General features: G+C 35.4%; 1 protein-coding gene across 11 annotated transcripts; it reads left to right on the top strand.

Annotated features, from left to right (window-relative positions):
* Nucleotides 1-3471: 3471 nt before the first annotated feature.
* On the top strand, nucleotides 3472-27902 carry LOC113717855 (uncharacterized). 11 transcript variants are annotated; one of them, XM_072075995.1, is made up of 31 exons: nucleotides 3478-3742; nucleotides 3938-4020; nucleotides 4289-4395; nucleotides 4675-4993; nucleotides 5269-5429; nucleotides 6901-6966; nucleotides 10941-11058; nucleotides 11173-11282; nucleotides 11510-11605; nucleotides 13359-13482; nucleotides 14751-14818; nucleotides 16656-16742; nucleotides 17184-17336; nucleotides 17432-17527; nucleotides 17639-17698; nucleotides 17805-17923; nucleotides 18039-18126; nucleotides 19509-19613; nucleotides 19687-19791; nucleotides 19861-19913; nucleotides 20021-20084; nucleotides 20221-20355; nucleotides 20567-20679; nucleotides 20769-20862; nucleotides 21233-21452; nucleotides 22484-22614; nucleotides 24602-24748; nucleotides 25184-25312; nucleotides 25731-25829; nucleotides 26051-26089; nucleotides 27291-27902. In XM_072075995.1, the coding sequence occupies exons 4-31, from the start codon at nucleotides 4750-4752 to the stop codon at nucleotides 27426-27428; spliced, it is 3162 nt and encodes a 1053-aa protein (XP_071932096.1). In that variant the 5' UTR covers nucleotides 3478-3742; nucleotides 3938-4020; nucleotides 4289-4395; nucleotides 4675-4749; the 3' UTR covers nucleotides 27429-27902. The 11 variants fall into 11 exon arrangements, with proteins under 11 accessions (XP_071932105.1, XP_071932103.1, XP_071932096.1 ...); XM_072076002.1 differs by lacking the exon at nucleotides 4289-4395 and having other exon boundaries at nucleotides 3477-3742; nucleotides 19690-19791; XM_072075996.1 differs by lacking the exon at nucleotides 4289-4395 and having other exon boundaries at nucleotides 3938-4004.

Below are 27902 nucleotides of genomic sequence, written 5' to 3'. Positions count from 1 at the left end.
ACAACCCAAAAGCCCTTCGTTCAAATCACAAGTAAATCCAACTAGCCCTCAAGAAAAATTTCGGCAACATATCCCTTGTTTTTACCTATTTTTCAGCCATCATGGTTTCATTATATTCTCAAATCAGTCCCAACATCTCGTACAAAAGAATCTCATTCCCAAAAGCCGTTCACTAGGCTTAATGGCATTCAAGTACAAAATTTAACTAAGAAATGTTCGGATATGAAAGTCAAGCCCTAAACTATTCAAATAACCACAATAATACTCGATTACAAGTTATAAACCAATTCTATCTACTACCAAAACAGGGTTCCCTAAGCATATACAAACATTAGAGGAAACCAGAAAATTCGGAAATGCAATTAACTTTGGCCCTGAAAAAAACAGTTTTTGTCCTCATTTTGCGGTAATGGCACCAATTTCACTACGATTATCGGATGAGGGTGCAAGACCCACCATCTCGAAGCTAAAAGACAGGGCTACAACATCACAGAAGGTCACTCAACCCAGTTTTGAGTGCAAACAGGTCAAAAATGCAAGATACTACATCAAAAACGTAAAACAGATTCACCAAAACGCATTCTAGCAGAAACATCATAACTCAGGCTCTACAAGTCCAAATCCAGAAATTCTAAAACCAGCTGAAAGCTAAGAAACATGGCTAAATTTCATCAGAAGGCCTCAACAACTAATTCGGAAGCAATTCCAGCCAAAACAACCAATTACAGGCGCAATTCTCCAATTCGGGTAAAACCAGAACAGCAATAGTAATTTCGACTTATCTCATTCTACACTACTCCGATTGACCTGAAATTTCGTAGGCAACTATAAAATGTCATTCCCTACAACTTTCATGTTTTAAACCAAGGCCAATTCGGCCTCTATCTAGGACCTAAAATTTCGGACAGAATGCTCCCTCAAGAACCCTAGTTTTCTGAAATTTCTTCCAAACCAGAAATTGGTTGCAATTAATCACTTTTCCCACCTCCTTAAGTCATTATAGACCATTTCTAATCATCATAGATAGCCACACAATCATGCTTATATTAAAACAGAAAAATCCCCAAAAATAATAAAACTTGATCATTTCAACCACAAATCAAGAATTAATCCATAAACTTGCATCTTCTACTACCACTAAGCATGATTTAAGCATCAATTAAAGGAGGAGGGTGGTTCTTCACAACTTACCTTAAAACAAGAGAGAGAGAGCTATTGGTCACCTTAGCTTTCCAAATAATTCCACACAACAACTCACCAACACTTCCTTAAGTGGTTTTATGGAGCAAAATCAAGGTTGGATGGTTGAGTAAGTTGATTGAAGCAAGATAGAAGCCAAAATCTTGAAGAGTTTTCTTTCTTTCCTTGCTTAAGAGATTCGGCCAAGAGGAAGAGAAGAATGAGGGATTTTTGGTGAATTTTTAAGATATTTAAGTCAATTGGTAAGACATGCAATAGTAGTCAAATGGTCCAACCAATAGCCAAGTGACACTTGTCACCTTTTATTAAATACCTACCTAACTTTAGGCATGGCCATGGTTCCACTTGGAACCGGGAACCGGACCGGAACCGAACCGTTTGGAACCGGACCAGAACCGGAACCAGAACCGTGGAACCAGAACCGTAGTAGAACCTTGGATAAAGGTTCCGGTTCTGGTTCTCTAAAAAATAGAACCAGAACCAGAACCGCCGGTTCCAGAACCGTTAAAAAATTTAAAAATAATTAATATAAAAAATAATAAAAGTAGAGGCATCATGATGACCAAGGTCATCATGATGCCACCACAATTTTTGCTCTCAATTTTTGCTCTCGGGGGCTCCTCCTGACTTGCACAAAGGTCCTCAGGCTCTCAACGGAAGAAAGAAACAAAGCAAAGGATAGAAAAAAAACAAGAAAGGTGGCTGCCTGCTAAATTTGACAAATTGGGGGTTAGGGTGAATTACAAGTTTACAACGTTACAATTCAACGTTGTAATTTTGTCCAAATTTTCAATACAACGTTACAAATTTGGAACGTTACAATACAACGTTCCAAATTTTTAATTTCATTTTGTCCTATAAATAAGACTTGAAATTTTATTTTCTACTACACCAAAATCAATCTTCTCTCTTCCATCTCTAAACTACTCTCAATTTCTTCATCTATTATCTATTTATTATTTCGTACTTTGTAGAATAATAATAAAATTAAAATATGATATTTATTTTGTATTTATTTTTTTACATTTTATTTAAAATTTTAAATATATTGTTATATTCGTATTAAAATTGGTAAGGATAAGAAATTAAATAAAATTGTATATAACCATACGGAACCGGAACCGGAACCAGAACCAGAACCAGAACCATAAGGAATCGAAATCAGAACTATGCGGTTCTGGTTCTACCTTTTTGAAGAACCAGAACCGCCGGTTCTGGAACCAGAACCAGAACCATCTTATATGGTGCGGTTCTGGTTCTACCTCTTTGAAGAACCAGAACCGGCGGTTCTGGAACCAGAACCGTTGGTTCTGGAACCGTGGCCATGCCTACCTAACTTGTCTCTCTCATATCAATCCAAATTGCAACCTCTACTTATCTCTTAACACCTGATAAATTAACTCCAGTATCTAAAACTTAACCTAATTGGTCGAATTTTTCCGAACTTTTCGCATTAGTGGGTCCCACGTCCGGTATACGCTCTTAATTTCTCAAAATCCATTCGATACTAGAAAAAGCATCTAAAAATTATATCTGCTCCTTAAAATTATTTAGAAATTTTTCTAATCACGAAAATGCAGAAAACAAGCCATAAAAATACGAGAAATCTAGAAAATGAAAATTACGGGTTCTCACATGATTAGCATAAAATTTGAGATTAATATGCCAAAAAAAAATCAAACTACTCAATTTCAACTCAATAAAAACTTGTTCGAGATTGGTTTGGTAAATAAATGAACTAAATTTGAATATAATTTCAAATTAATTAAAATAATCAAATAAAGTTGAATTTTAAAGTGTTCAGTTTGATTTAACTCATTTACACCCCTAATCTGAATCAAATCCATCCTATTTCAAAAGACCAAATTGTTTGGATTGCTATTTTTAAAAGTTTTAATAGAAAAATATATTATAACGATTTAATATATGTAAGATAAAAGGACGATTGAAAAATATGAAATGCAAAAATTTTTATGCAGAAAACTACGACCCAAACAAGGATATCAAAGTATTTTCTGCATTAATTTCCCAATAGCCACAACTTGGGGCAAAAAAAAAAAAAAAAAGAAATTCATGTGTTGCACGAGCTCATGGCTAGCAAAACTTATTAATCCAAGTTCTTTGATATCCATCTTTCGGAGGGAAGAAAACGGTTTTGTGACATCCAATAAATGTATCGAACGGCTTGGACGATGAATTTATCAAACGGCTTAGATCTTTTCTTACTTGATCGATGGTCCATAATCAGTCTCACACGAATTCCCATCACAAACATTTCTGCACCATCAGAGTTCCACGTACGCACTACGTATACGTATACGTTATTAAAAAAACAGCTATGCATATATACACATACATCCGCACGTTTCTTCCTTCTTCTGCAGTCTCTGCCTCTTCTCTCGCTTCCTTGTTCTTTCAACTCAGAAGAATCAATCATAATAAAATAAAATAAAAAATCCGAATTTATATCTCTGTAATTTGCTGCCCTAGAAATCACCTCTGGATTCCAAAACCTTGATCGCTCCTTAGTCCTTATTCTTTGGTAATCCGTACTGGATTTCCCTTTTCTTTTAATTTTTTTTTTGCTATTGATGGTAATTTTTTGCGATTTCGGTCATGTTTTTGATTATTAAAGTTGCTTTGATTTGTTCGTTTTTCAATTTTCGTGATTCGGAGTAAAAATTAGAAATTCATGAGATCTCATTTCACATTTTTTCTTTCTGTTTTGGTCAATCAGGATTATGTTCAAGGGGGGCCAATAGCTGAGCAGGGTGTTTGGATTTTTATGTGGATGGAGCTCTTATGTATATACCAATAAATGTACCTTCTTTTTTTTTTATTATAGTTTTTTTCTTCGTTTGAGAAATTTTATTGTAACAGAGAACAGTTGAAGACTGAGGAATTCATTGGATGAATGTTAATGTACTTTGATTTTGTGGTTATTTTATGTATTTTACCATCTTCCAACTATGGCAGTAATTTCTCTTTTTCCTTTGGGCAATTGTTTTTTTTTTGGCCATTGAGCCGAGACATAATACTTAGTGCATAGTGCACAACATTGATGCTGCAACCTTTGCTTTTCCCGCAGCACTTGTGGTGGGTGGGGAATAGCTTATGGTGTCGAACAAGTTTAACAGTTATCTTGAACATGGTCCTGTTCTTGTTCTATTAGTTGCTTTCGGCACACTTTAGTTGGTAAGATGCAAACATTTTTGTGTCAAGATGGTGCAATTTTCCGTTTTGCCCAATACCCTGTCTAAATATCAATAAATACATGCATGTAATGAATGTATGCATATTTATATCTTCTACTGAGTATGCATTTTTATACGAACACATGCGGCATTTTACCTGTTTGTTGGGATTTTATGTACAACTATTGTGTAAGTTGTGCCTCCTAGTTTATTGATATGCGCAAACAATGCTGGTTCTTTTTGTAAACAATGTGACAGGATGTTCTGGGGAATTTTGTAGAGTTGGATTCGATTGGATTGGATAAGTGCAACTACTTGGTTAGCTGAAATCTCTTGAAGGCATTTGGTTGTTTTTATGATGGAGAGCTTGGCCCAGTTAGAGGTGTTGTGTGAAAGGCTTTACAACTCTCAGGATTCAGCAGAACGAGCACATGCAGAGAACACCCTGAAATGCTTTTCTGTGAATGCTGACTACATACCCCAATGCCAGTTTATTTTGGACAATGCATTGACTCCTTATGCACTGATGCTGGCTAGTTCAAGCTTGTTGAAACAAGTCACTGAGCATAGTCTCTCATTGCAGCTCCGCCTTGATATCCGTAATACCTTGTTTTAAGCATGTTGTCTCTTTCAGGGCCTGTCTTTTATTTTATTTTATTTTTTTCTTTTGTAAACTGTATATGGGCCTGGTCTATCAATTCTTATGTTTCCATGTTAAACATGGATGGGTGACTTCTGACACGAACAGATGCTACTACCCGATTTTTTATGCTTTTTTTCTTGGGTTACTTCAAATTTGACATAAATATTATTGCTCTTGTAGATTTTTGCTCTTCTGATGTATGAAATTGATAACTATTTAATCTCTTTGAAGGAAACTACCTTGTAAACTATCTGGCAAACAGAGGGCCCGAGTTGCAGTCCTTTGTGGTTGGATCTCTAATACAGCTTTTATGTCGTATTACCAAATTCGGGTGGTTTGATGATGACAAATTTAGAGATGTGGTCAAGGAATCTATTAGCTTTTTGAGTCAGGTAACATTCTTCTATTGGTTCTCTTTTAGAGATTGAAGGTCCTTGTATTTGACTGATCTCAGTTGCTTCCTTTTAAAGGTAAAGTATTTTTTGTACTATCACTGGGTATAACTTTTCACTGAATTGGCTGCTTCAGTAGTATTTGTTAAAGAATCTTTTTCATACGATCACCTTTGGTGAAGTGAAAGATGCTTTTTGAAAGTAGAGACTTCCATTCATCTGAGGGTTCATTGGCATAGGGGAGTTAAAATACTTTGCAGTCCAACAGGTTTCACAAGGATTACAAAGAAAAACATGTTGAATTAGGTTGAAATGGTATTGAAAGTTGTTTGCTGGGGCATGGCTACTAGAGAAGGTCCTCGATATGATTATTGGTGCAGATCCGGGTGGCAAGAAGTACCTCAAATTTATTTTTGATGAAATTTGCCACCCTGGTGGCTGAAATGCCAGATCAAGGATGTAATATATGGATGTCCACTGTGCTGAATCAAGGACTCTGGATGTGAATATTTCAGAAGTGATTAGTTTCTAAAGTTTTTATTTGAGAGCTCTGCTGCTTTTATTGAAATTCTATTTATAGGCCTATGATTACATAACTGTAAATATAGAAGTTAATATACTCTCAGTATACCAGCATATGAATTTACTAAAATGTGAATCGTAAGTGTTTGTGTCATTTCAATTACCAAAATTTATCTGGGTTAAGAATGAGAAAATGTGAAGCAATAAAAGGTCCTAAGGGTCAATATAGGATATGGTTGGTGAATGCTATCACAATTCAGAGATGTAATTTTGAAAAGCTTAAGTAATCTTTCTAGAGGTATCTGATAACCAACTAAATAACTAACTTTAGTAATTAGAAGAGCAATTGTAAATAAATAGATAATTTCTGGTTTGTTGAAGTTTCTATCGTCTTCTTCACATGTAGGCCTTTGCTGAAACTTGTGTGCTTAACCATCATTTTGGTTACAGTTGCTAGTGTCATTTTGGCATAGAAGGACATGTAATTTACCATTTATTAGCTTGTTTTCTATTTGAACTCATGTAATAGCACATATTACAGCTGCCAGACCAAGTTAGATTCTATTTGTTTTCTGCAATGATAATACTGGATATGTATGGTGCAAGCTACACTATCTTATGCTTGATGCTTTGTTTAAAAGATAAATGTTACCATATCTGAGAGGATGTTGGTATGCAATTTTAGATGATCAAATTGCCTGCCTTGTAATCCGCAACTTATATGAGCCCTAGATAGTCTTAGGTATCATTTCAGCTTAATTCGTTTGAAGTTTAGTAAGTGGGTTAATTTTCATAGCATATTTTAGAATTATCTTCATATCTTGTTTCACATACAGATGCGTCTACTTGTTGGTCTTTTAGATTATTGAACTCTAGATATCTATCTTGGCTGTTGCAATTGAAAACCTATTTCTAAAATTCAGTGCTGAGATGGTTGATGTTTCATCAGGCAACACCAGAACATTATGCTATTGGATTAAAGATATTGAACCAGCTTGTCTGTGAGATGAATCAGGTTAGTGTCATTTCTTTTTTTTTTTTTGCCTTTTTCTTTTTAGATTCATCCTGGGCATGGACTATTTATACCAGTTCGGTTTTTCTAAGTCACTTTCTGATGCTAATGCTGTAAATATGTGTTTTTTATATGTATTACTAAATATTAAAAAATAGTTGCTTTCTTGTGTCTTTAGTGTGATCAGAGATATTGCTGTGCAAAAAAAAAAAAAAAAAAAATCATTAATTGTCTAAATGCTTGAACCTTGAAGGTGCACTATTTGTTTGGTAGTTTTATCTGTATCTCTAACTAAGTATGCGTTTTCTTCATGGCATGTTGATTTACATTTTGTGTCTTGGATCCCCCTCATTTGCTATGTTCTGCGCTAGAACTTAATTTTTGTTATGCAAGTTTTGTTATTCAGGAAGTTTGTATATATTTTTGTTAGCATAGTTTTGAGCTTTATGGCTAACAGAAGAATCATACACGATATATAAATAGTGTGCTCTATGAAAGAGATACATACTTTGCTTTTGCATTTTGTGCTTAACCAGATGGCCCCTGTACTCTAGTGTGCTTTGGGCCGTTTGGTTACTATGAATATCATTGCATATATTTCCACTTAGAGTTAATTGTTATAAGATCTGAGGCATCTGCTCGTGTTCTTTTGTGGTTTGAGGTTTATTTATGCTGGTTGGTTTCTTAAGCATAGCTGCCAAGTTTATCTGTTAAAGCTTTTCTTACAAGGAGGATGGATGTATTTGGCCAATGAAAACACAGGGTACAGATTTATTTGTTGCACAGTTGCTGTACTGTGGCAGCGTTGTGGGATTCAGGCATTTGTTTTGGACATTTCTTTCCTCTGTTTCTAAGCCGTTTCTTTATTGTGACCACTAATTTTTTAGGAGCCCTTTATTTCCTCATCCTGGCTGTAGAGTTGGAAATACTGAGCACTTTGAAGCACAAAGGCCTTTAGGGTCTTTTGCACTTAACTGAAGTGAAGCATGAGGTTATATATGGTTTTATTTATTTTTTAATATTAAATAATTATGCTATAATTTGTGCAATAAGTTGGAATATTTACTTCTGTAAACTAACCTTTTATTTGGTCAACATTTTACATTTACTGTTGAAGTCCAGTGATAGAATCATTTGGTTGCAACTTGTCAGCAATATTGACATGCATAACTGCTCATGAAGTGGTTTGATAATCAGAAAGGGAATGGATAAATTTGTAAAGAGCAGGGAACGAGTAGGGGAAAGCAGAGTTGTTGAGAAAAAGAAAGTAAAGAGGTGGAGGGAAGACAAGGCCATGGAGAAAACAAGTAGAATGAGAAATGAGGGCTGAGAGTGGAGCTATAAACTGTACTAGCTGTTATGATGATACTTGGTATGGTTATTCAGGGTGTTAGTATCACACTACCAGCAAAAATGTGGCCCCCATATAGAACAAATATATTTTTTAGTAGCTTTATAAGCGTGATCGAAAGCCCACGTTACATCAAATTGCTTTGTTTCTGCACATTGTGTTGTTTTGCTTTCCTTAGCTATGTAGACAAAAGTTGAAACAAATGAACTTCTGTGCTTTGTATTATCCACTTCCTGTGTTTTATGTGCTATCAATTACCTTATTTTCCTCTTTTCTTGGTAATGGCTTTCATGGAGGTCTTGGGAACTTGAAGTAAACTGCGCTTCTCATAAGGTGCCCCCCCACAAAAAAGAACCAAAAAAACCAAAACAAAAGGAAAAAAATGATGATATTTCCGTACTCTTTATATTTACAGCATTTAGCGTGTGCTTCTTGTAAGATGCTGCAAAAATTGTAGGCATTGTATATACCAGTGAAGCGCTATTTTTTCCCCCCACCCCCCAAAGACGATATCATTGATATTCTTTTTTTGCATGAATATGTAAAATAAGGTAAACCGGAGTTGTGGTTCTTTTTTTTGTGTTAAATATTACCCAGCTCTAGTAAAAGACTAAATGCTGCGAAAATTCTAGGCATTGTTTGTACCAGTGACGCCCTCATTTTTTTCCTCCTTAATGATGATGTTTCTAAACCATTTATATTTACAATATTTAGTTTCTGCTTCTGGTAAGATGCTGCAAAAATTCTAGGCATTGTGTATACCAGTGAAGTGCTCTCTCTCTCTCTCTCTCTCTCTCTCTCTCTAAAGACAATGTTAATGTTATTTTTCTTTTTGAATATGTAAAATAAGGTAAGCCTGAGTTGTGGTTCCTTTTTTTTAATTTTATTTTGTGTTTTCCTGCTTTATATTAGTTTGATCTTTCTGTCATACCTGAGTAACTAAAACCAACCAGTTAAATATTACCCAGCTCTAGTTCAAGCCTAGATATTGCAACCAGTTTTGTTCTACTGCCTGATGGCGTGTGTTGTTTTTACATTGAACCCTTATTCAGGCTGTTTTGTGCCAATCATGGATTCAGCTAATAACAATATTAATAATAAACAATTTTAAAGAAGTATTATACAAGTTAAATATGGGGAGCTGTTTAGTGGAGCTGGTAATTTCATTCTGTGATATGGTGCCATATTAATGTTCACTATTAGTTTAGACGTTAATTGCAAGCAGACATTTTGGGGTCTGGCACTTACAGATATCTCTTCATGAAATGGCAAGGCCAACTCCTCTACTGACTTTTTAAAGGTCAACATTTTGTTTGATTTTTCAACTTCTTAGAGTGATAAAAACCGGTTTCACTAACCTGTCCTTGAGTTTTTTTGATAATTCTAGGCTCTTTCCATCCTAGTTTCAAATAATTTGTGGTTGAACTGTAATAAGCTATCCTCATCATAGAAAAATTTTGAGATTATTGTAATTTCAAATAATTAAAGCAGTGACTTTTGGGAAATGGAAAACCTTATGAAGTACTGGTAACTGCATGCAATACATTGCCTATTTAGCCTCATAGTTCATATATCCATTGTAATAAATGGACAATACATCTGCATGGATTAGTTCTATACTTGAGTAAACTTAGCATTGATGACATGCCAAAGTATGTATAGAAGGTTGTTTATTTTGTTAATGATTAGAGACTAATTAAAAACAATAAGCAAACAATTCTGTTCCTGATTGGGGCTATCACGTAATTATATCTACCAAAATAGGCAGAACTACAAATCAATTTCTTTGGTAAAAATTGGATTCTCTAACTTGTAGTTATTGACCCAACGAGCTGCTAAACTTCAAAATCATATAAAAATTTGAGAATGTACAATACATTCTCTCTTTCTGGAATATAATCATAAGAGGAAAAAAAAGTAACTTTCCCAAACTTGTAAGAAAATTGGAATGTTCTACTGAGATCTTGAGGAAGACAGGGCACTGTGGATGTTCCCTGTCAGCATATTTTGGGTGCCCTAATTGCCCACCTGTACCCGCCAACAGTGTGTGTCTGTTCTGCTTACCATTGGGCCAATTTTTTGAAAGCCATTGACTGCACTGGAGAAACTAGTGGTTTTTCCTTTTAGATACCCTCGTGTGGCTAAGATTTAACTATAACTTGGGACAACTCATGACCATCATGCTTCAGTTTTCCATCTGGGAAAGTTCAAACCCCTTGGTTGCTGCTTTTGCTTATCCCATAGCACTAGATACGAGTAGTTTGATAACAAGACATGGACGACAAAGATGGTATCATTTACTTTTTCAGCCAGACAAAATATGGTCAAATTGGGGAGTAATAAAAAACATGTATACCTAATATAAATTGGTTTTAACTTAGATTTCCAGTAAGTGGCCATTTCTCATCGGGTTTTTGTTATGAGCTCAGCCAAGATTCATTATGTAGGATATTGATCTGTCATTAGTTTCTATTTTTATTCACTTGATTGTGTTTTCTGTGTTTGTTATTTAAGGTGATTAGATCATAAATCGTGGCATGTCTGCATGTGCCTGTGCTTCTTACTTTTCTCTTTGTCAAGCATTTTATCCATGATAGTGATTGGTGTCTATTGTAAAAACTACCAGCCAAATCCAGGATTGCCCTCAACACATCATCGAAGAGTAGCCTGCTCCTTTAGGGATCTGTCTCTGTTCCAAATTTTTCACATATCAATAACGTCATTGCATCAGCTAAAGAGTGATGGTAATTAGCTGGATTTTGCTCTGAAATTCTCATTTGTATGTATTGGACGCAAATTCTTAACATGTGCCTGTGTTGATTGTTATTGATTTCCTACTTTTTATGTTCTGCATGTAGTCATCAGCCGCTTGCAAGAGCTGGCACTTTCGCTTTCACTGAAATGCCTGTCTTTTGATTTTGTTGGGACATCGGTTGATGAAAGTGCTGATGAGTTTGGTACTGTTCAGGTATGAATCATTGCATTTAGTCTTTAATAATCCAGATTGATGGTAAACCTTGGCCCTATCTAGTTTACTTGTAGTAAACTTAGGATATTGAATCTTTGATACGTGAAACAACTTGCAGTTGTGCTGTTCTTATAAAAATTTATGATGGTTTTGCCTTTTTCTCAAGGCTTAATATGGCTGTCGTGAATGAGTTTCATTTATCGCTAATTGAACTCCTGACTCTGCAGATTCCACTATCTTGGAAGCCAGTGTTAGAGGACTTTTCAACTGTGCAGATATTTTTTGATTATTATACAATTGCAAAGCCACCTATCTCGAAAGAGGTCTGTTTTATATGTGTACGCATGTATATTTGACTTTAGATCATAAGCAGATTGTTTCAATGTTCATCAAGTATCTGATTTTTATTGTCATTTGCTTTTGAGTCCAAAGTGTATTAGATTTGAAATTTTCATTTGAATTACTATTGAATTCTGTTGCAACACCAAATTTCGTGATTCGGACCATAGTAAGAGTTTTTTCTTTTTTCTTTTTTTTTCCTTTCCTCCTTTGGCTTGTATTCTCTGCTTCTCATATTCTCCCTTTGTGACACATTTTTAAACGTAATAAATTAGCAGCTTTAATAGAAATTCAGAACAAGTCAATGTGAATGAAAAGTACAGACTGTGCGGATTATGGTTGTGCCATTACTGCTAGGACAAAAATTTAGAAAATTCCATCTGGTTTTTCTGATGTGTAGGTCCATCATATTGTTGTTGAGGATAAATTTGTAGGTGGATAGGGTTCTTCACTTTCTAAATTTTCCTTTTTTTCATTTTGAGAAGTATTAGAGTGTTAAATTCCCTTCTGTTGCATTAAGTAACATATCTGAACAATTTAAGTCTTCCTTCTGGGCATTGCACTTGCAGTAACATGCTTTGCAGGCTCTCTCTCTCTCTCTCTCTGTGCGCGTGCGTGTGAAACTTGTATCATTTTAATAGAACTGTAGTTAAGAAAGGATATTATAACGTACTACTAATTTTGATACGCTCTTTATGTCTGTTATTAAATCTGATTATTGCAGTTGCTTATGGTACCCTTTTCTAGCTTCTAGGAAAGTAACATGTTTTGCAGTTCGTGTGTGTGTGTCAAAATTCTTTCATTTTATGTGTCAAACTTGTGTCATTTTTTATAGAACAGTAATCAAGAAAGGATGTTACAATGTACTACTAATTTCATAACACACTACATATGTGTGCTTAATGAATTGATTATTGCAGTTTGCTCAAGATATCCATTTTTAGCTGTTAGGGGCTATCTTTTAGCTTCTACATTGTGCAAATTTGTTTAAATTTTTTTAATTCTTTCTTACTTATGACCTCCCCCACTATGCCATGCAGTAGTGATTCCTCTGATATTATTACTTCTACAAAAACAGTGCTGTCCTTAAGAAATTCCCTAGTTATGGGATGCATAGATGGAAGAGTTGTATAAAAGGACATTAGCAATATAATTTAACCTCGGTTCAATAAAACTGATATATTTGTTAATTTGTTCGCTACATCCTAATAAATTGAAAGATTGAGTGGAGATAGGAAATACATGTCTTATTAGGGCATTCAGAAAAAAGATGAAAAGTGATTTTACATCAAATAAAGTTAATACTTTATACAGTTGGATGGTAGATTCACTGGGCCACATCAATCTTCTGCTCTGATATTCCTTTCTGATGTATGGATTACAAATTTTCTCCCAACTACTCTGTGTGTGATGGTTTCTCTCCCTGTTTATCTGACCATCTGTCTGTCTCTCTCCCTCTTTCTCACTCACACACAAATAGACCTGTAGAATCCTGTAGAATCTACACACAGACACCTGTAGCACACTTCCATTTTAGCATGTATGTTATTATGTAGTTGGTAAATTGTCCTGGTTATTCCTGTGCCAGCTTCTTCTTATGTTGGGTGATCAGTTGAACCTTTTGAATTATACATTATTAGTTTTTTATGCCTCGTATAGAACACCGCTTGTCACATGTATTCTCTATGTCTAGTACCTTATCTTAACTTCTATTTGGTTTCATTATTTTATTTTTAGGCTCTGGAGTGCTTAGTGCGATTGGCATCTGTCAGGCGCTCTTTGTTTACAACTGATGTGACTCGTTCCAAGTACTTGGCACATCTGATGACAGGAACAAAAGAAATTCTACGATCAGGGACAGGTGTAGGAGCTAATTGGACTTTCATACTGCATGACTAGTTTGCTGTTTTGCTTTCACGCATCTATGAATCTGGATGCTTTGTGATACTTTCACTATATTGCTTGAGTAATTGTTTGTTCACTTGTGTTGTATTTTCTGGTACAGTTTCTTAATGCACTTGAAAATTTTGAATAAATCATTCATAGTTGCTCTCACAATCCATCCATTCATAAACTTCCGCTCTGTATCATTGATGTCGTACTTATCGCTAGTATCATCCCATAACCCATCCTACTGATTCTTGATCCACAACAATAGATGAAATTTGATGAACCTACCTTCGGTGAATTAAACTTTATTTGTTCATTTATGTTATCTCTCTCCAGTTTTGTAACTGGTGCAAGAATTATACTTGTGCCTATGCTATCTTTGACATGCTTGTGTGAGCTCAATCATGTTGAAACATTTGGTGATAATACTAGTAATTCTGGCCTGTTAAACTAAGTACCGAAGGCTGATTTGTGTTAACATGTGCTGGAAAAGATGTTTCAAGCAACTGCATGAATTATCTGGGATCAGGAGAGTTTTCTTGAGTTATTTCAGTTAGTCGAGCCATTTCACTAAGCTGGTATAACTATTGGCTTGGATACTAAAGGTATCAATTATCCCCTTTCCCCTGTTCTATAAGAAAAAGTCATCCCAAAGAGAGAGTTATTTATTCTGTTTGCTCTGCCACTAAGTTTTGGAGGAAGATATTCTTCTGCGCATTGTCAGTTTGCAGATTTCTGCTATTGTGACACTCAATTAGCCCATCTCTTTTTGACAAACCTTTCATCTTAAGTTATTAGCTCTATAGCTATTGCTACTTTGTTTTTCTTTGGTGTTAACAGCATGGGACTTTCGGAGCTGCACTTGAGAAATTCCTTTTGATTTGATCATTGGTGGAGGGTGGACATCTTACTCTACATTTAATGATGAAAAAGTTGTATTGTACAAATGTCCTTGCTACGCTTTATAGTAGCTCAAATATAGTTGTAGGTCAAATTTTATCCTTGGGAAGGATTGAAATATATCTTAATCTAGTATGGAAAAGCTTCTTGTTGCCTTCAGATGGCAGGTCAGCTATGAGTCATGCCCCTGTCATGGTGCTAGCAAGTCTTGTATTTGACTATTAAAACTAAATTGCCCGCTGTTGCCTATGAAATCTTACTTCAGCATTTTGTCCTTATTATGCCTCTTATTCCTTTTATACATCTGCTAATTGTATAATTTGATTGACTGGTATTCAGGTCTGGGTGATCATGATAACTACCATGAGTTTTGCCGCCTACTTGGACGTTTCAGAATTAATTATCAGGTACTTTTTCCTTGTCTTTCTGATGTCTAATGGAATTTCAGTTCCTTTACCATTTCAGCTGAGATAAGATCCCCATGATACCCCTTTTAATTGTGAGTGTGTGTTCCTTTTTTCTGGTATGCAATATAATTGTATTTTGTCCTTCTTCTTGGCTGAGTTGGGATTTCCTGGCTTAACTAGATCCTATTAAATCAATAACTAGAGGTTCAAGTTTTCTTTCCTCTCCATCTTCAATTTGTTATTTATAGAATTATTTCCATCTTCTTTTTCTTTGCCATGGTCTTAACTTTTGGAAATGCACCACAAGTTCCCTCCCTTTAGTGAGGGAATTGCAGAAGTGGTCATTTGGGTTCCTTAGGTAAAAAATCTCTGGGTAGTCTTATTTGTTGCATCACGTTTGTTGAAAATTCTTTAGAGTTATCACCCTTCACTGTGTGATTACTTGCTGCATTAGCATGAACTTTGCATTATGTGAACTATCTTAAACAGTGCTAGGAGTGCTGCAAACTCTCTTATCAAATACGATCTCGGTTTAACCTTTTCTGCACTCCTCAAGCTAAAGCAATGTTCCCGATTTTCCTGTTTCAGTGCCTAAAGTAACATGAATAAGTCATTTGCTCAAGTCCAAGTAGTTATGTTAACATACTGGTACAATCATTTGTGTTATTCTTTCTGCAGTGGTTGGCATTTGTCAAACGAGTTCTACTTGTATTGAAGGGGAGAGCAAAAAGAACATCCTGTCTTTTTCTCCTTGATGTGTTCTAAGTGGGAATCTTTATTAAGTTCATACACATGCTTTAGACTTCAGTACTTATCCTGCACCATGAATAGACTCTTTTGTGAAAAATCTATTTCCATTTTTCTACCAAATCTACATTCAGATAATATCCAATCGCGTTGGCTTATAATTGCCCTTTCATAATAATGAGAAACTTCCAATCTTTGAACCCTTCTCATAAATCTGGTTGTTTCTCTTAAATTGATTTGCTAAGCTGTGCGTAGATTTGTTTTAGGCTGCTCAAGACTCTGCTGCCCCTTGTATGCGTTTCTTCTTTTTATCAGTCTTTGGTGATGTCTCTTTCTGGTAGAACTGGTAGAACTTCAAGGTGCAGCTACTGGTTTTTTTTGGCCCATGACTTCCTGCCAGGTTGTTTCCTTTGCAAGTCCCAGGCTTGTGCTTGGGCAACCTCTTATGGGTTAAATCTAACAGACGATCATTCCTCAACTCCAAAGTATCTTTTGCTCCCAAGTAAATGGTCAAGACAATTTCTTGGGATCCAAAGTTTGCTCTGATACTGAATGGTGATGCATTTGATTATAGAAAATTAATTCAAGGAATTGAGCATTGGATGAGAGCAGTAAGCTGAAAGCCAGAATGACAACAGCAAGAGATATGGATTCTGGCAATGTCTGTTCTTTGTCAGAGAAAGAAAATTCCGAGTTCTCAAAGTTGACTCCCCCAAAAGCTTAGGATTTAAAATTTCTCCATAATCTAGTGAAGACCAAAGATGAACTCATGGATGTGTTTAATTAACTTCTAAAATGTCCAACAAACATTTAGACATTGGCTTGGGATTAAATCAAAGCTTAGAGGCCCAGACTCATTCTTTCAATAGGTAGTCTACTGGTCCTTGTTTCAATACTGGGTACACCAAGTCTCGTTTTTGTTGTTCTCTAATAGCAACATTTTTTTTAAGGACTAAATTTGAACCTGGATACTTGTACCTTGCCTGAAACTTTGGTGCTGACATAACTTGCATGTACTTTTTGGTCGAGTCGTGTATGAATTTGAGTATAATTTCTTTGATTTGGTAAGCGTAATTATGCTTTATCGCAGTTGTCAGAACTTGTCAATATGGAAGGATACAGTGAATGGATACGTTTGGTAGCAGAGTTTACGTCAAAATCTTTGCAGTCCTGGCAGGTAAATACACTGTTGCATTCTGCTTTTGGATAATATCTACTTATAGCTTTCCTTGATTGAAATGTGATGTGATTTTAGTAATAACAGGACTCGCCTTAAACTGCTTCTGTGATATTAATTGATATTCTATCTTAAAATAGTGTTTTTTTTTTTTTACTTTCTTTCATGTTCCTTGGACCTGGCTGTGGATACACCACGTATATAATTCTTGTCATCTTTTCCCCATTCTTGATTTGTTTCTTTCTTCTTTTTTGATTTTCCCCATTCTCCTTCCCCTTCCTTCCTGCTTATATACCCATCTTCCTTCCAGTTGTCAACTTGGAGTAAAGTAACACTAGCTCATAGGACTCCTGTAAGCACTAGGAGCAGCTAGAAGTAGCCAGGTTTCTTGTCATCATGAGTTTCTACTTTAAAAATCTTATTGAATCTGTTTTCTTGCAGTGGGCGAGCACCAGTGTTTATTACCTTCTAGGGCTGTGGTCCAGATTGGTAAGTTCTGTACCATATCTGAAGGCGGATGCACCGAGCTTACTTGATGAGTTTGTGCCAAAAATTACTGAAGGTTATATCACATCAAGGCTGGATGCAACTCAGGTAGAATGTCGTCATGGCTCTTTTTGGCTTGGACAAGTTGGGAAAGTTAATGCAAGGGAAGTAAAGTGATGGGTTGCTTCATTTTGTCATTCTAGGCTGGATTACCAGATGATCTTTCAGAACACCCTCTGGACAATGTTGAGCTTCTTCAAGATCAGCTTGATTCCTTTCCAAATCTTTGTAGATTTCAGGTAAAGTCTATGTATTTTTTTTCCTTGTTAAAGAATCTCATTGCATAGCTCTAATACTATTAGCTTTTCGTCTTCTAACAGTCACTGATTTATTTGTGTTCATGATCTCAGTATGAAAGCAGTAGCTTGTTTCTTATTAATATCATGGAACCAATTCTACAAACATATACGGTATGCTGAAGACTCCATTAGTGCTTTCTATTGCTTGTGTTCCTTGTATTCGATAAAATGTACTTATTTATCCCCTCTCTTCTGTGGATTTTCTTCCTTTATATAGGAAAGAGCACAACTTCAACCTACTGATGGTGGTGAACTGTCAGTCATTGAAGCCAAACTTTCTTGGATAGTGCATATAATTGCTGCTCTCTTAAGAGTGAAGCAGTGTTCTGGTTGCAGGTAAAGAAACGTTCTATGTGATGCTTGTTGGTGGACAAACTTTTTTTTTTTGTTTTTGGGTTCATTTTAGTCTTGTCTATGTATGTTTAAACTTAAATCACTGAGTATTATGCAGCTCGGATTCACAAGAAGTAATTGATGCAGAACTTTCAGCACGTGTATTGCGTTTAGTTAATGTCTCTGATACTGGGTTGCACAGTCAGGTATGCACTGGGGACAAAGCCTCACTGCTTCGAATGATATTATGCGACTTGATACTAATGCTTTCTACTAAATTTCACAAATTGCATAAGTTGTTTGTTTGTTGTGGCAACTTTTGAAGTAGCCACTATGTTTTAAGTTCCACTTCTGATTTTGCTGCTTCTTTTCCTTGGATTCTGAGACTAACTAAAAATACTGAAAATTTGACAGACTTCGAGTGATTTCGAAATAAAATCTATGGATTAGGGCACAGGTTTTTGTCCTTTTTCCTCTAATTTCCTTAAAGAAATAATGCACTGGAATATTTCTTTCATATACTATTATTTATTTATTTATTTATTTTTTGCTCTCTGTGATTTTTCACAAATGATTGCCAATAATTCCATGGAATTCTAAGGCACATTTTTTCTGCCTTTTCCTCTATTTTTCTTAAGAAATATTACACTGTGATACTTTGGCTTTTACCTTTAGTTATTATATGTTTTTTGCTCTTTCTGATATTTCCAAATTTTTTTTCCCATTGATAGTAGCATATATTATTATGTTTTTGTATACCTGCTAAAAAGAATCACCCATTTACACAGTGGACAACCATAAGGTTTTAGGTGACTTTGTGAAATTGCAGATTTATATACACAGATAATGTTGACATGGTCAAAAAGGAAAACTCTTTGCATCTCTAGAGATCCATAGAAAACTTTCTCATGCGTTTTTTCAGCTTTTAAGACATTCAAGCTTATAGTATTAGTAATTTCCAAACCAAGAATGGTCTGAAGGATGATCATAACTTGACGTCTTACAACAGAAATATAGGCATGGAGTTGCAGTTAGAAGAATCATAATGATGTTCTCATGTTTCACTGTCTGGCATATGAGATGATGTGTGCTTCTAGCTTGTAAAAACCATAGAAGCATGCGATATGATCTTTGTGGTCCTTTTTGGCATCTTTGATTGCTTATCCAACTGAGCAGTGAGCTGACCTCTGGAGTGTGTTTCTTATACGGACAATGTATTGAAAGCTAAAATTTCTTCTAAAACCTCTCATATCTAACAAAGTATTTACTTCATTTTTTGTGTAATAGTCAATATCCTTGCTTATGCTAGATTTTTGCTTGAGTAGTTATCTGTAGTATGTATAACATTTGATGTTGTAAAACACTCTTGATAGATATAACTATTAAAGATCTGAGTGATACATTGTGGGCTTCTTGATCTACCTTTGTTCCTTTTGCAATTTGTTGCTTTCACTGAATATCTGTGATTCTCCCCTGCAAGTGTTGTAAACTAAAAGTTTCTTTGCTATTATTATTTTTTAAATCTCACATGCAGTTTCTTTTCAAATGCTAGGAAATATAGCAATTTTATTGTCTTGTTGCATTGCAGAGATATGGCGAACCAAGCAAACAAAGGCTTGATCGTGCAGTTCTTACCTTTTTCCAATTTTTCAGAAAGTCCTATGTGGGTGATCAAGCTATGCATTCATCAAAGGTAATACAACTTATTCTCATTTCAAAATATTGATGGACTTATTGATAATCCATGTTCTTGCTTTATATTGCAGCAGTTATATGCCAGACTCTCTGAACTTCTTGGACTTCATGATCACCTTTTGCTGTTGGATTTTTTTATTCGAAAAATTGCAACGAACCTCAAGTGTTATACAGAGGTAATGGTTTTTATCTTTTACTACTTTAAGCTGCTTGTTCAAGTTGATCTCATTTCTCTTTGCATGTAGAGTGATGAAGTTGTTGATCACACTTTAAGTTTGTTCTTGGAGCTGGCTTCTGGGTAAGTATGAATAGTTAGTACTTTGTAGATTTTATGTATTTCTAACTCCTACAATTAGTCTAGTGATATGTCTTATCATGAAATAATTGTTTTTTTTCCCCCTGCAGCTATATGACTGGAAAGCTGCTGCTGAAATTGGAGACTGTTAAATTTATTATTGCCAATCACACTGTAATGCAATCTATATCATCTGAACTAATTGAATTTCAGACTGTCTCAATGCCTTGGGACTATTTATGTTTTTATGCATGAAGTTGCAAATCTATTGTGTGCTTATACGGATATTCTCTCCTACCCCTTGTTTCAGAAGGAGCACTTTCCGTTTCTTGAAGACTATAGAAGCTCACGGAGCAGAACAACTTTCTATTATACGATTGGCTGGTTAATATTTTTGGAGGATAGTCCTCTGCTATTTAAGTCCTCCATGGATTCACTACTGCAAGTATGTATACTAAGTGTTGTCATGTGTTTGCCTATCCTCCATATACTTTTTTCATGTAGATTAAGTTGCAATTTATGCATGATATGCAAATACATAGATCATGCATAGTGTACAATTATATGCAATGCAAGATTAAATTGAGGGTTTTCCTTTTAAATCATTTTTGCAAGTCATTGACATCTTCTGCTTGATATGTTTGGACACTGTTTAGGTTTTCGTCACTTTGGGTGCCACACCTGATGCTATGTTCCGAACAGATGGCGTGAAATATAAGTTAATTGGGTTGATGAGGGATCTTAGAGGCATTGCAATGGCGACAAATAGGTCCGTACATTTTACTTCTGAGGTAGTCTAATCAAAGTATCAAGTAGTTCTTGCCAATTTGTTCATTTTACCTTTTGGTGGCTTTTCAGTCGAAGAACTTATGGGCTTTTGTTTGATTGGATATATCCTGCTCACATGCCTATTCTTTTAAAGGGCATCTCACACTGGGCTGATACGCCGGAGGTACTATTTCATGGTTGAATTTTTCTTAAGAAACTATGTCCTTGCTTTTGGTTTTCGTTGTCTGAATTTATTGCTCAAGCATTTCATTTTGATTCTTTTAGGTAGGTGTTTGAACTTAAGTTGAGCTTGTTAATGATGTGCTTGTTCTGTTTGCTCATTTTATCTCCATATTGAAACATATGCCAGACCTTTTGCGTTTCTATGTAGTCTCATAAACTTTTCTCTTTATTTCTTAACTTTTGGCTTGTCCAATTGACTTATCCCAATGAACTATATTTGTACTCATTAATGTTTGATCCAATTTGATGTTTTGTCTGAGCTCTGAACATTATTCTATACACGCACAAACTTTGATTGCACAATTCTGCAGGTTACAACTCCATTGTTAAAGTTCATGGCTGAGTTTGTATTAAACAAAGCTCAACGCTTGACTTTTGATTCTTCTTCTCCAAATGGAATATTACTTTTTAGAGAAGTTAGCAAGCTTCTTGTTGCTTATGGCTCAAGGGTTTTATCTCTTCCAAATCCTGCGGATATTTATGCCTTCAAATACAAGGGGATATGGATTTCACTAACTATCCTTGCAAGAGGTAAACAATTTCTTGTACATCAGAATATTCTGGAACTACACTAGTTTTTCAAAATTTTTATTCGTCCTTTGAAACTCTTTTATGTCTAGTAAGATCTTGTTTTTGCAGAATGACTTGTTCGGTTGGTAAGAAAATTAATTCTGAGGACCCTCTAAAATAGCTACTACATGCATGTAGGAAAACTATTATTGTTGGTGAGATAAAGAATTGTAAGAATCCTTGGATACTTTTTAAGAGTTTAGTTAAGCTTAAGCAAGGAGTTCTACAAGCCATTTAGGAGAGTCATTGAGCTCCTATATGTTTTGAGAGAGATTTGGAATGGTTATTTCTAGTCTTTACCTCATTTTACCTATCTTTAAGACCTTACAGTCTTTCCAAAAGGACACGACTTCGTTAAAAAAATCCTTTATCTCGCTTCTTGTTTGTTCTCAATAGAAGGTGCTCTCTTCTGGTTTGTGGAATATGTTTGTTTACCTCTTCGGTAAAATTTTCACTGACCAGTTTGATTTGTGGTTCTGCTATGTGGAAATCACATACAATTACTAAAGCTCAGCCTTAACTTTACTATTAATTGTTTACTGCTCGAAAGGATGTTCATCTTCCTGTTTATAAAAAAATGTGTTCAGACTAATGTTATTCTGAGCAATAGAGGGATGTCTTTGTTGGGCATATCTGCTGCCTGAAGCTCTGCTATTGTGGGGTTCTGGCTTTGCAACTTTGCCCTTTCAAGGAGGGTTGGTTGGGCAGCTATTTTTTTTTCTGAGGGGGTATGCCTTTATCTTTATGGAAATGTAAAAGGAGGCTAGTGTTGTTTGTCCTTGTTACTTTTTCTTTTTCGTAGAACTAGTATGTTTTTTTAGTAGTAGTAGTTCTGTAGGATAGGCTATACATGTTTAGGCCATCGCATTTCACTGAGTCTAGGATATGTAGTAAAGTAAATATTTGTTAAAATCAACAGATTCCATTGGAATTACTCTATTTTATCCATTTTTTTGCACCAACTTTTTGCTGTTGCTTTTACCACATGGCAGCTCTTGCTGGAAATTATGTGAACTTTGGAGTTTTTGAACTCTATGGAGACAGAGCACTTGCTGATGCACTCGATATTGCTCTTAAGATGACACTGGCAATTCCCTTGGCTGATATTTTGGCTTACAGGAAGGTATGTATGGCTATTCATTAGAGAATGAGGAAGAGTAATTGAAAGGATATGAGTAAATTCGTATCAGATCTTTTTTGGAGATGCTTTCCATCCGTACTACAGTCTACAAGAGTAGTAGTGATTAAATGGAATTTTGTCGGCTTGTTAAGGATAGTGTTATTTTGGTGAACTTATAGATTAGATCCACTTGTCATATTAGTAGTTAACTCTCTGAAGTACTGGGGTTGCAAATCATAAGATCTAATTGTCATTTTAGTAGTTAATTAAAAAGAGGGTAATTTTCTGTTGCTGTTAATATTATATGACCCAAATTTGGGATGCCCCACAATCTTAGAAATCTTTGTAAAGAGAATGATTGTGTTTTTATCTGCTTAAACAATCCTGTGTCTCTAGTTTAATTGTCTGATCAAGTTAATCATAAAAATGTGGTCAGTAATCCTGGAAAATAGCGGACCATTGCCATCATGAAGTCACCTTTTCCAAAAAGTTGGATTTGGAGAAGCACCTATTACTAGGGACAGTTTTAAGTAATGAAGAATACTCATAGGGAGGAGTATGACTAGTTTCTGAATGTCTGTAAAATATGTCTTTAGTCTTTCCATCCTGTAAGACATATCAGATCAGCTTTGGATTTATGAATAATGTAACGTTTTGAGATTCTATTGTTTTGCTTACTGTGAGCAACTATACCTTAAGGATTGATTTTTAAGATGTGATTCCTAGATCTTCTTCTTCCTCCTCCTTACTCTACCTCTAAGTTTCGCTTTCAATCACAACCATAATCCTGGATCCAACTTATTGGCCTTTCTGACGTTGTGCTTCTCTGAGCATTAATGGTCGAGTTCCTGATTATGCTTCTGATGTAATTCTTCTTTGTCTTTATTTACTTCAAATGGCAAAGTAGTCCTTCAAAATAATTCAAACACATAATGTACTTGTGTGTCTGTTCCGTACTGTTTAGGAAGAAAAAGAGTGTTCCGGAGAAGGCCAGATTTATAAAGGTTTGAAGGGAACACGCAAAAACCAAAATGTACCTTTCAACAGTAAAAGGCATATTTTTTCAAAAATGCTTATCAGATTATTGCTTTTTTCAGAAGGTAGATAAATGCCCAGTGATGAGGCAATGCAAGAAGTGTGTCTTTCCTGGGAATTGGACGGATGGGCATTGCCTGTGTCTATCGAATTGTTGGCTTCCTTTAGCACAATTTCTCATTTCCCGTGCTGGATTTCCTTTCTCAGCTATGTGATTTTGATTCCATCCTCAACTGAACCATAAACTAGATCTCAACCAAACAAAAACTGGATCATTAGAGTTTCCGAAGAAGGAAAAGTCAATCTTCTGTTTTGTGCTTCACCACCTGAAAAGTTGGTTAGGAACCAAAGATCTTTTAGTGTTCTTCTTTCGTGGGCAATGCATCTCCGCTTCTGATAGATACCTCTTGGGTAAAGGATAGGAAATTTGTTGCAAACTTCAGACGCGCATACAGAGCTTTTGCATCTAGTTTCTCTTGGATCACCTCTGTGCTCATGAATAAGATACATTAAGCTTTCTAAGATAAGCAGAAACCATCATGCAACTGTAAAGGATTTTGAAGTGTAGAAAAACCCTTGAAGATAGCATCAAGGATTTGTTTTGAGAGATAAGACTGTTAGTAAGTGGTAGATGTTTATCTGACTGAAAATCCATTAGGGAGCAGTAGTTTTGATAACATCACCAAGAAAAGTAGTAGATTTTCCTAGGCAAACTCACAAGTATCATCCAACTCTTTGTTCAAAATGTAACTGAATTGGTAAACAATTTGATTCATAAACAAATACCAAGATATAACTTAATTGGTAAAGAATTTCATTCATAAACAATTGCTGAATACTTGCTGTCTGCTCACGACCTGTATATTAGTGATTTTCTAGGAACGTCTCCTCGATACCTTCTTTTTTCATCTGTGGTGGTACTAGCAGTTTCTAATCTCGCTTTGTCTCTTTGCAGCTGACAAAGGCATACTATGCATTTTTGGAAGTTCTGTTCAATAGCCACATAGTTTTCTTGTTGAATCTTGATACAAACACTTTCATGCATATAGTTGGTTCACTTGAATCTGGTCTGAAAGGTCTAGATGGTGGTATATCCTCACAGGTATTATACTATAAACCCATCGTGGAGCAATACACGTCTCTTACACACTGAATTTTTTTTTTTCCATCTGTTGATTTCCTGCAAAGAATTTTGGTGAGGTTTCACAATGGGTGTATCTGCATCCATTTAGAGCATCATACTTACGTAGTCAGTAAAACAGGTGTTGTATGTTAACAAGCCCATGGTACAGTCAAAGTGTCAAAAAACTTGTATTCACAAAATTCATCTGCTAAATGTTTAGTTTGACTGCTGATTTTGAAAGCAGTGATATTAAAGAAAGGCAACTGGTCGTTAATACAACTAGTGTTACCCATTTTTAATGGTGAAATGCTGATGCATGTTTAAATGGATCCTTTAACGTTGATGAATTTTGTGGCACACTGGTAGGTGATTGCTTTTATTTCTTATCAAATCTGTTCTGTTCTTGAATGCCAGTGTGCATCAGCAATTGACAATCTAGCTTCTTACTATTTCAACAACATTACCATGGGTGAAGCACCCACTTCACCAGCTGCAGTTAGTCTGGCAAGGCATGTTTCAGAATGTCCCACTATGTTCCCAGAGGTAGGCCAAGTATATTATTCTTGTGTACTAAAGTGAGCTTTATAAAGTAATGTCCTGATCCTCAAATTACAGAGGCTGATAATTCTACCATTCTGCATTGACTGTCTGTGCCAGTATGATTGCTTCATCTTAGTTTGCAGATCTGAAAGGCATTTAAAAAAAATAAACTGACAAATGCCTGCATTTTCTACCATGAGCACACACTTGTAGTGCAAAGTATTAGCAAATATCTCCGTTTACCAATGAGACACAGAGAGTTTGAGATATCTGGATTATATATATTGCCAACAACAGTCAAGGAAAGCCTTCTACTTTGTTAAATTAACATTGAAAGAGAGGGATTATTTGTATATAAGTAGTTGCTTTACCTTTCTTCCATGCTTTCTGCTGTCTTGTACTGATATTAGCTTTTGTTCAGATACTCAAGACCCTCTTTGAGATAGTTTTGTTCGAGGATCTTGGCAATCAATGGAGTCTTAGCAGACCAATGATAAGCTTGATACTTGTAAATGAGCAGGTGATGTTCAGAGCTGTTCTTTGGCTCTTTTTTGTAGACCACTTCTTGCTGCTGCTTACAACTCGACACAATATATTGGGCCTAAGACTTTCCTTTTGTCTTATTCTAATGGTGTTTTTTTGGGCCATTTGTTGTAAAAATTTCATTTTATGAATTAGCTGTTCATTTTCTCTTTGTTTGCAGAAAGTAATTGACACTGATTGCAACCATTTTTTTTGCAGATACTAACAGATCTGAAAGCTCATATTTTGTCTTCACAGGCAAGTCTTAGTCTAGCTTTGACTATTTTTACTGATTTTTTCTTTTTGTTGTCAATCATAAAGCAATACGTTGGTTTAGCATGGTTTTAGATGCTAGTTTCTGGCTGCTATAATTATAATGCAGTAGAACATATATTCTGAGTTGAAGTCCTTAATTGCAGCTTAAACATTCTAGAAAAAGCTAGAACTCTTTACCAAATTGTAAATTGGTTAAAACTTCTTAACGGTAGGTCAAGTGAATTGGAGCATTTGCCTCTCGTTTCTTCCAGCAGTTTCCTTGGTGGCCATTTCGGCACCTGTATTCAAATTTAATTTTGGGATTTGAATATTTCAGCCAGGCTAATTATCGGGGTTGATGGTTCTCCTGTTATGATTATTATGTTGAACTTGGAAAATCAGCTATTGAGATTGTGGTATTATTGTTTGCGAAAGTGGGTTTAGAATACTTGACTAAAAGGATATTTCAGTTCTGCTCTCGTGTTAGCATGCAAGCCAATGCTTAAAATCCTTTGCATCTGGCAACTTTTGAATGTCCAGTTATAGTCGTGGAAGATGATAACCCCCATTCTGGGTTCCTCTTCCTTGGACACCTGACTAGTAAGCAGAATAGTGCTTCGGCTGACCAACACATGATTATTAAGAATATGTACCCCAACTCGAAGGGGCTGGAACTTTTGAGCTTCCACGCTGCTGATAAAAAATGAATCATCAACAACTTTGATAGATATGCTTCATGTATAGGAAACTAAACATACATCAGTCGATGATTGGGAAGGATACAGGTTTACAAGTGTCTTCATAATGAAACAAAGCACAAGTACAGCTATCTTGTACAGTTAAGAATGCTAAATATTGTTGTAATGGTCAAATTACAGTATTACTTAAAACTAAAATGAAAATATTTACTGAATTTTGAATGACAAGGATGGCAAACAGATTTTAACAACTTGACTACCCTGGTAGTTAGTATATGTAATAATTCTCAACTGCGAAAGCACTAGCCATAGTTTTGTGTAGAGTGCTTTTAATTGTATGCAGAGTTTACTTGATTTCAGCTCACTGTTGTTAATTATCTATCTATTCAGTAAACTGTCTTGCCCAAAGAGCAATTACTAAAATTTGCATGCTCTGCAAATGTGCCTGTTTTGGTTGCTCCATTATTTCCATGTGCAAAATGACAATTTTTCTGGTTTTATTGCAGCCAATAGATCAGCATCAGCGCCTTTCCCTGTGCTTTGACAAATTAATGGTTGATGTTAATCGAAGCTTGGATTCAAAAAACCGAGACAAGTTTACCCAGAATTTGACAATATTTAGGAATGATTTTCGTGTCAAATAGCTATATGCTTGTGGGATTACCTCCAATTTTAATCCACTTGCACTCGTAATGATATCTGTCACCTTGAGGATTCATCTCCGTGTTACAGATGGCTCCTAATATGAAAATTTTCATCCTTGGCAAACACCAATCATTCAGGAGTATTTTGAGTGCATTTGGGATTCTCTGTGGACATGAGAAGTAGCATACTAAATGAACTTGTACTAATTGTGATGTACATAATTTTTTGAATGAGTGCATAGTTGATGCCTAACATCCATCAATAGAACTTTTCAGGTTGTGGCAGATTGACTAAATGCACCTATTTTGAATGTATTTTTGAGCTGTTCTGTAGGAGAATGCTTAGTTATATTATTTGTTAGGTGAACTTGTTTTGTGTTGTAAAGTCTATGTTGATCATTGATCATTTACTAACTTTTGGTTGTAATGGTGCTCTTTACAGCTAAAATCTGAATTCCTTGTTACTTGATTTCA

This window comes from Coffea arabica, chromosome 2c (assembly GCF_036785885.1).
Source record: "Coffea arabica cultivar ET-39 chromosome 2c, Coffea Arabica ET-39 HiFi, whole genome shotgun sequence".
In the NCBI taxonomy this organism is placed as follows: domain Eukaryota; kingdom Viridiplantae; phylum Streptophyta; class Magnoliopsida; order Gentianales; family Rubiaceae; genus Coffea; species Coffea arabica.
This window is presented reverse-complemented; position numbering and strand designations above follow the sequence as displayed.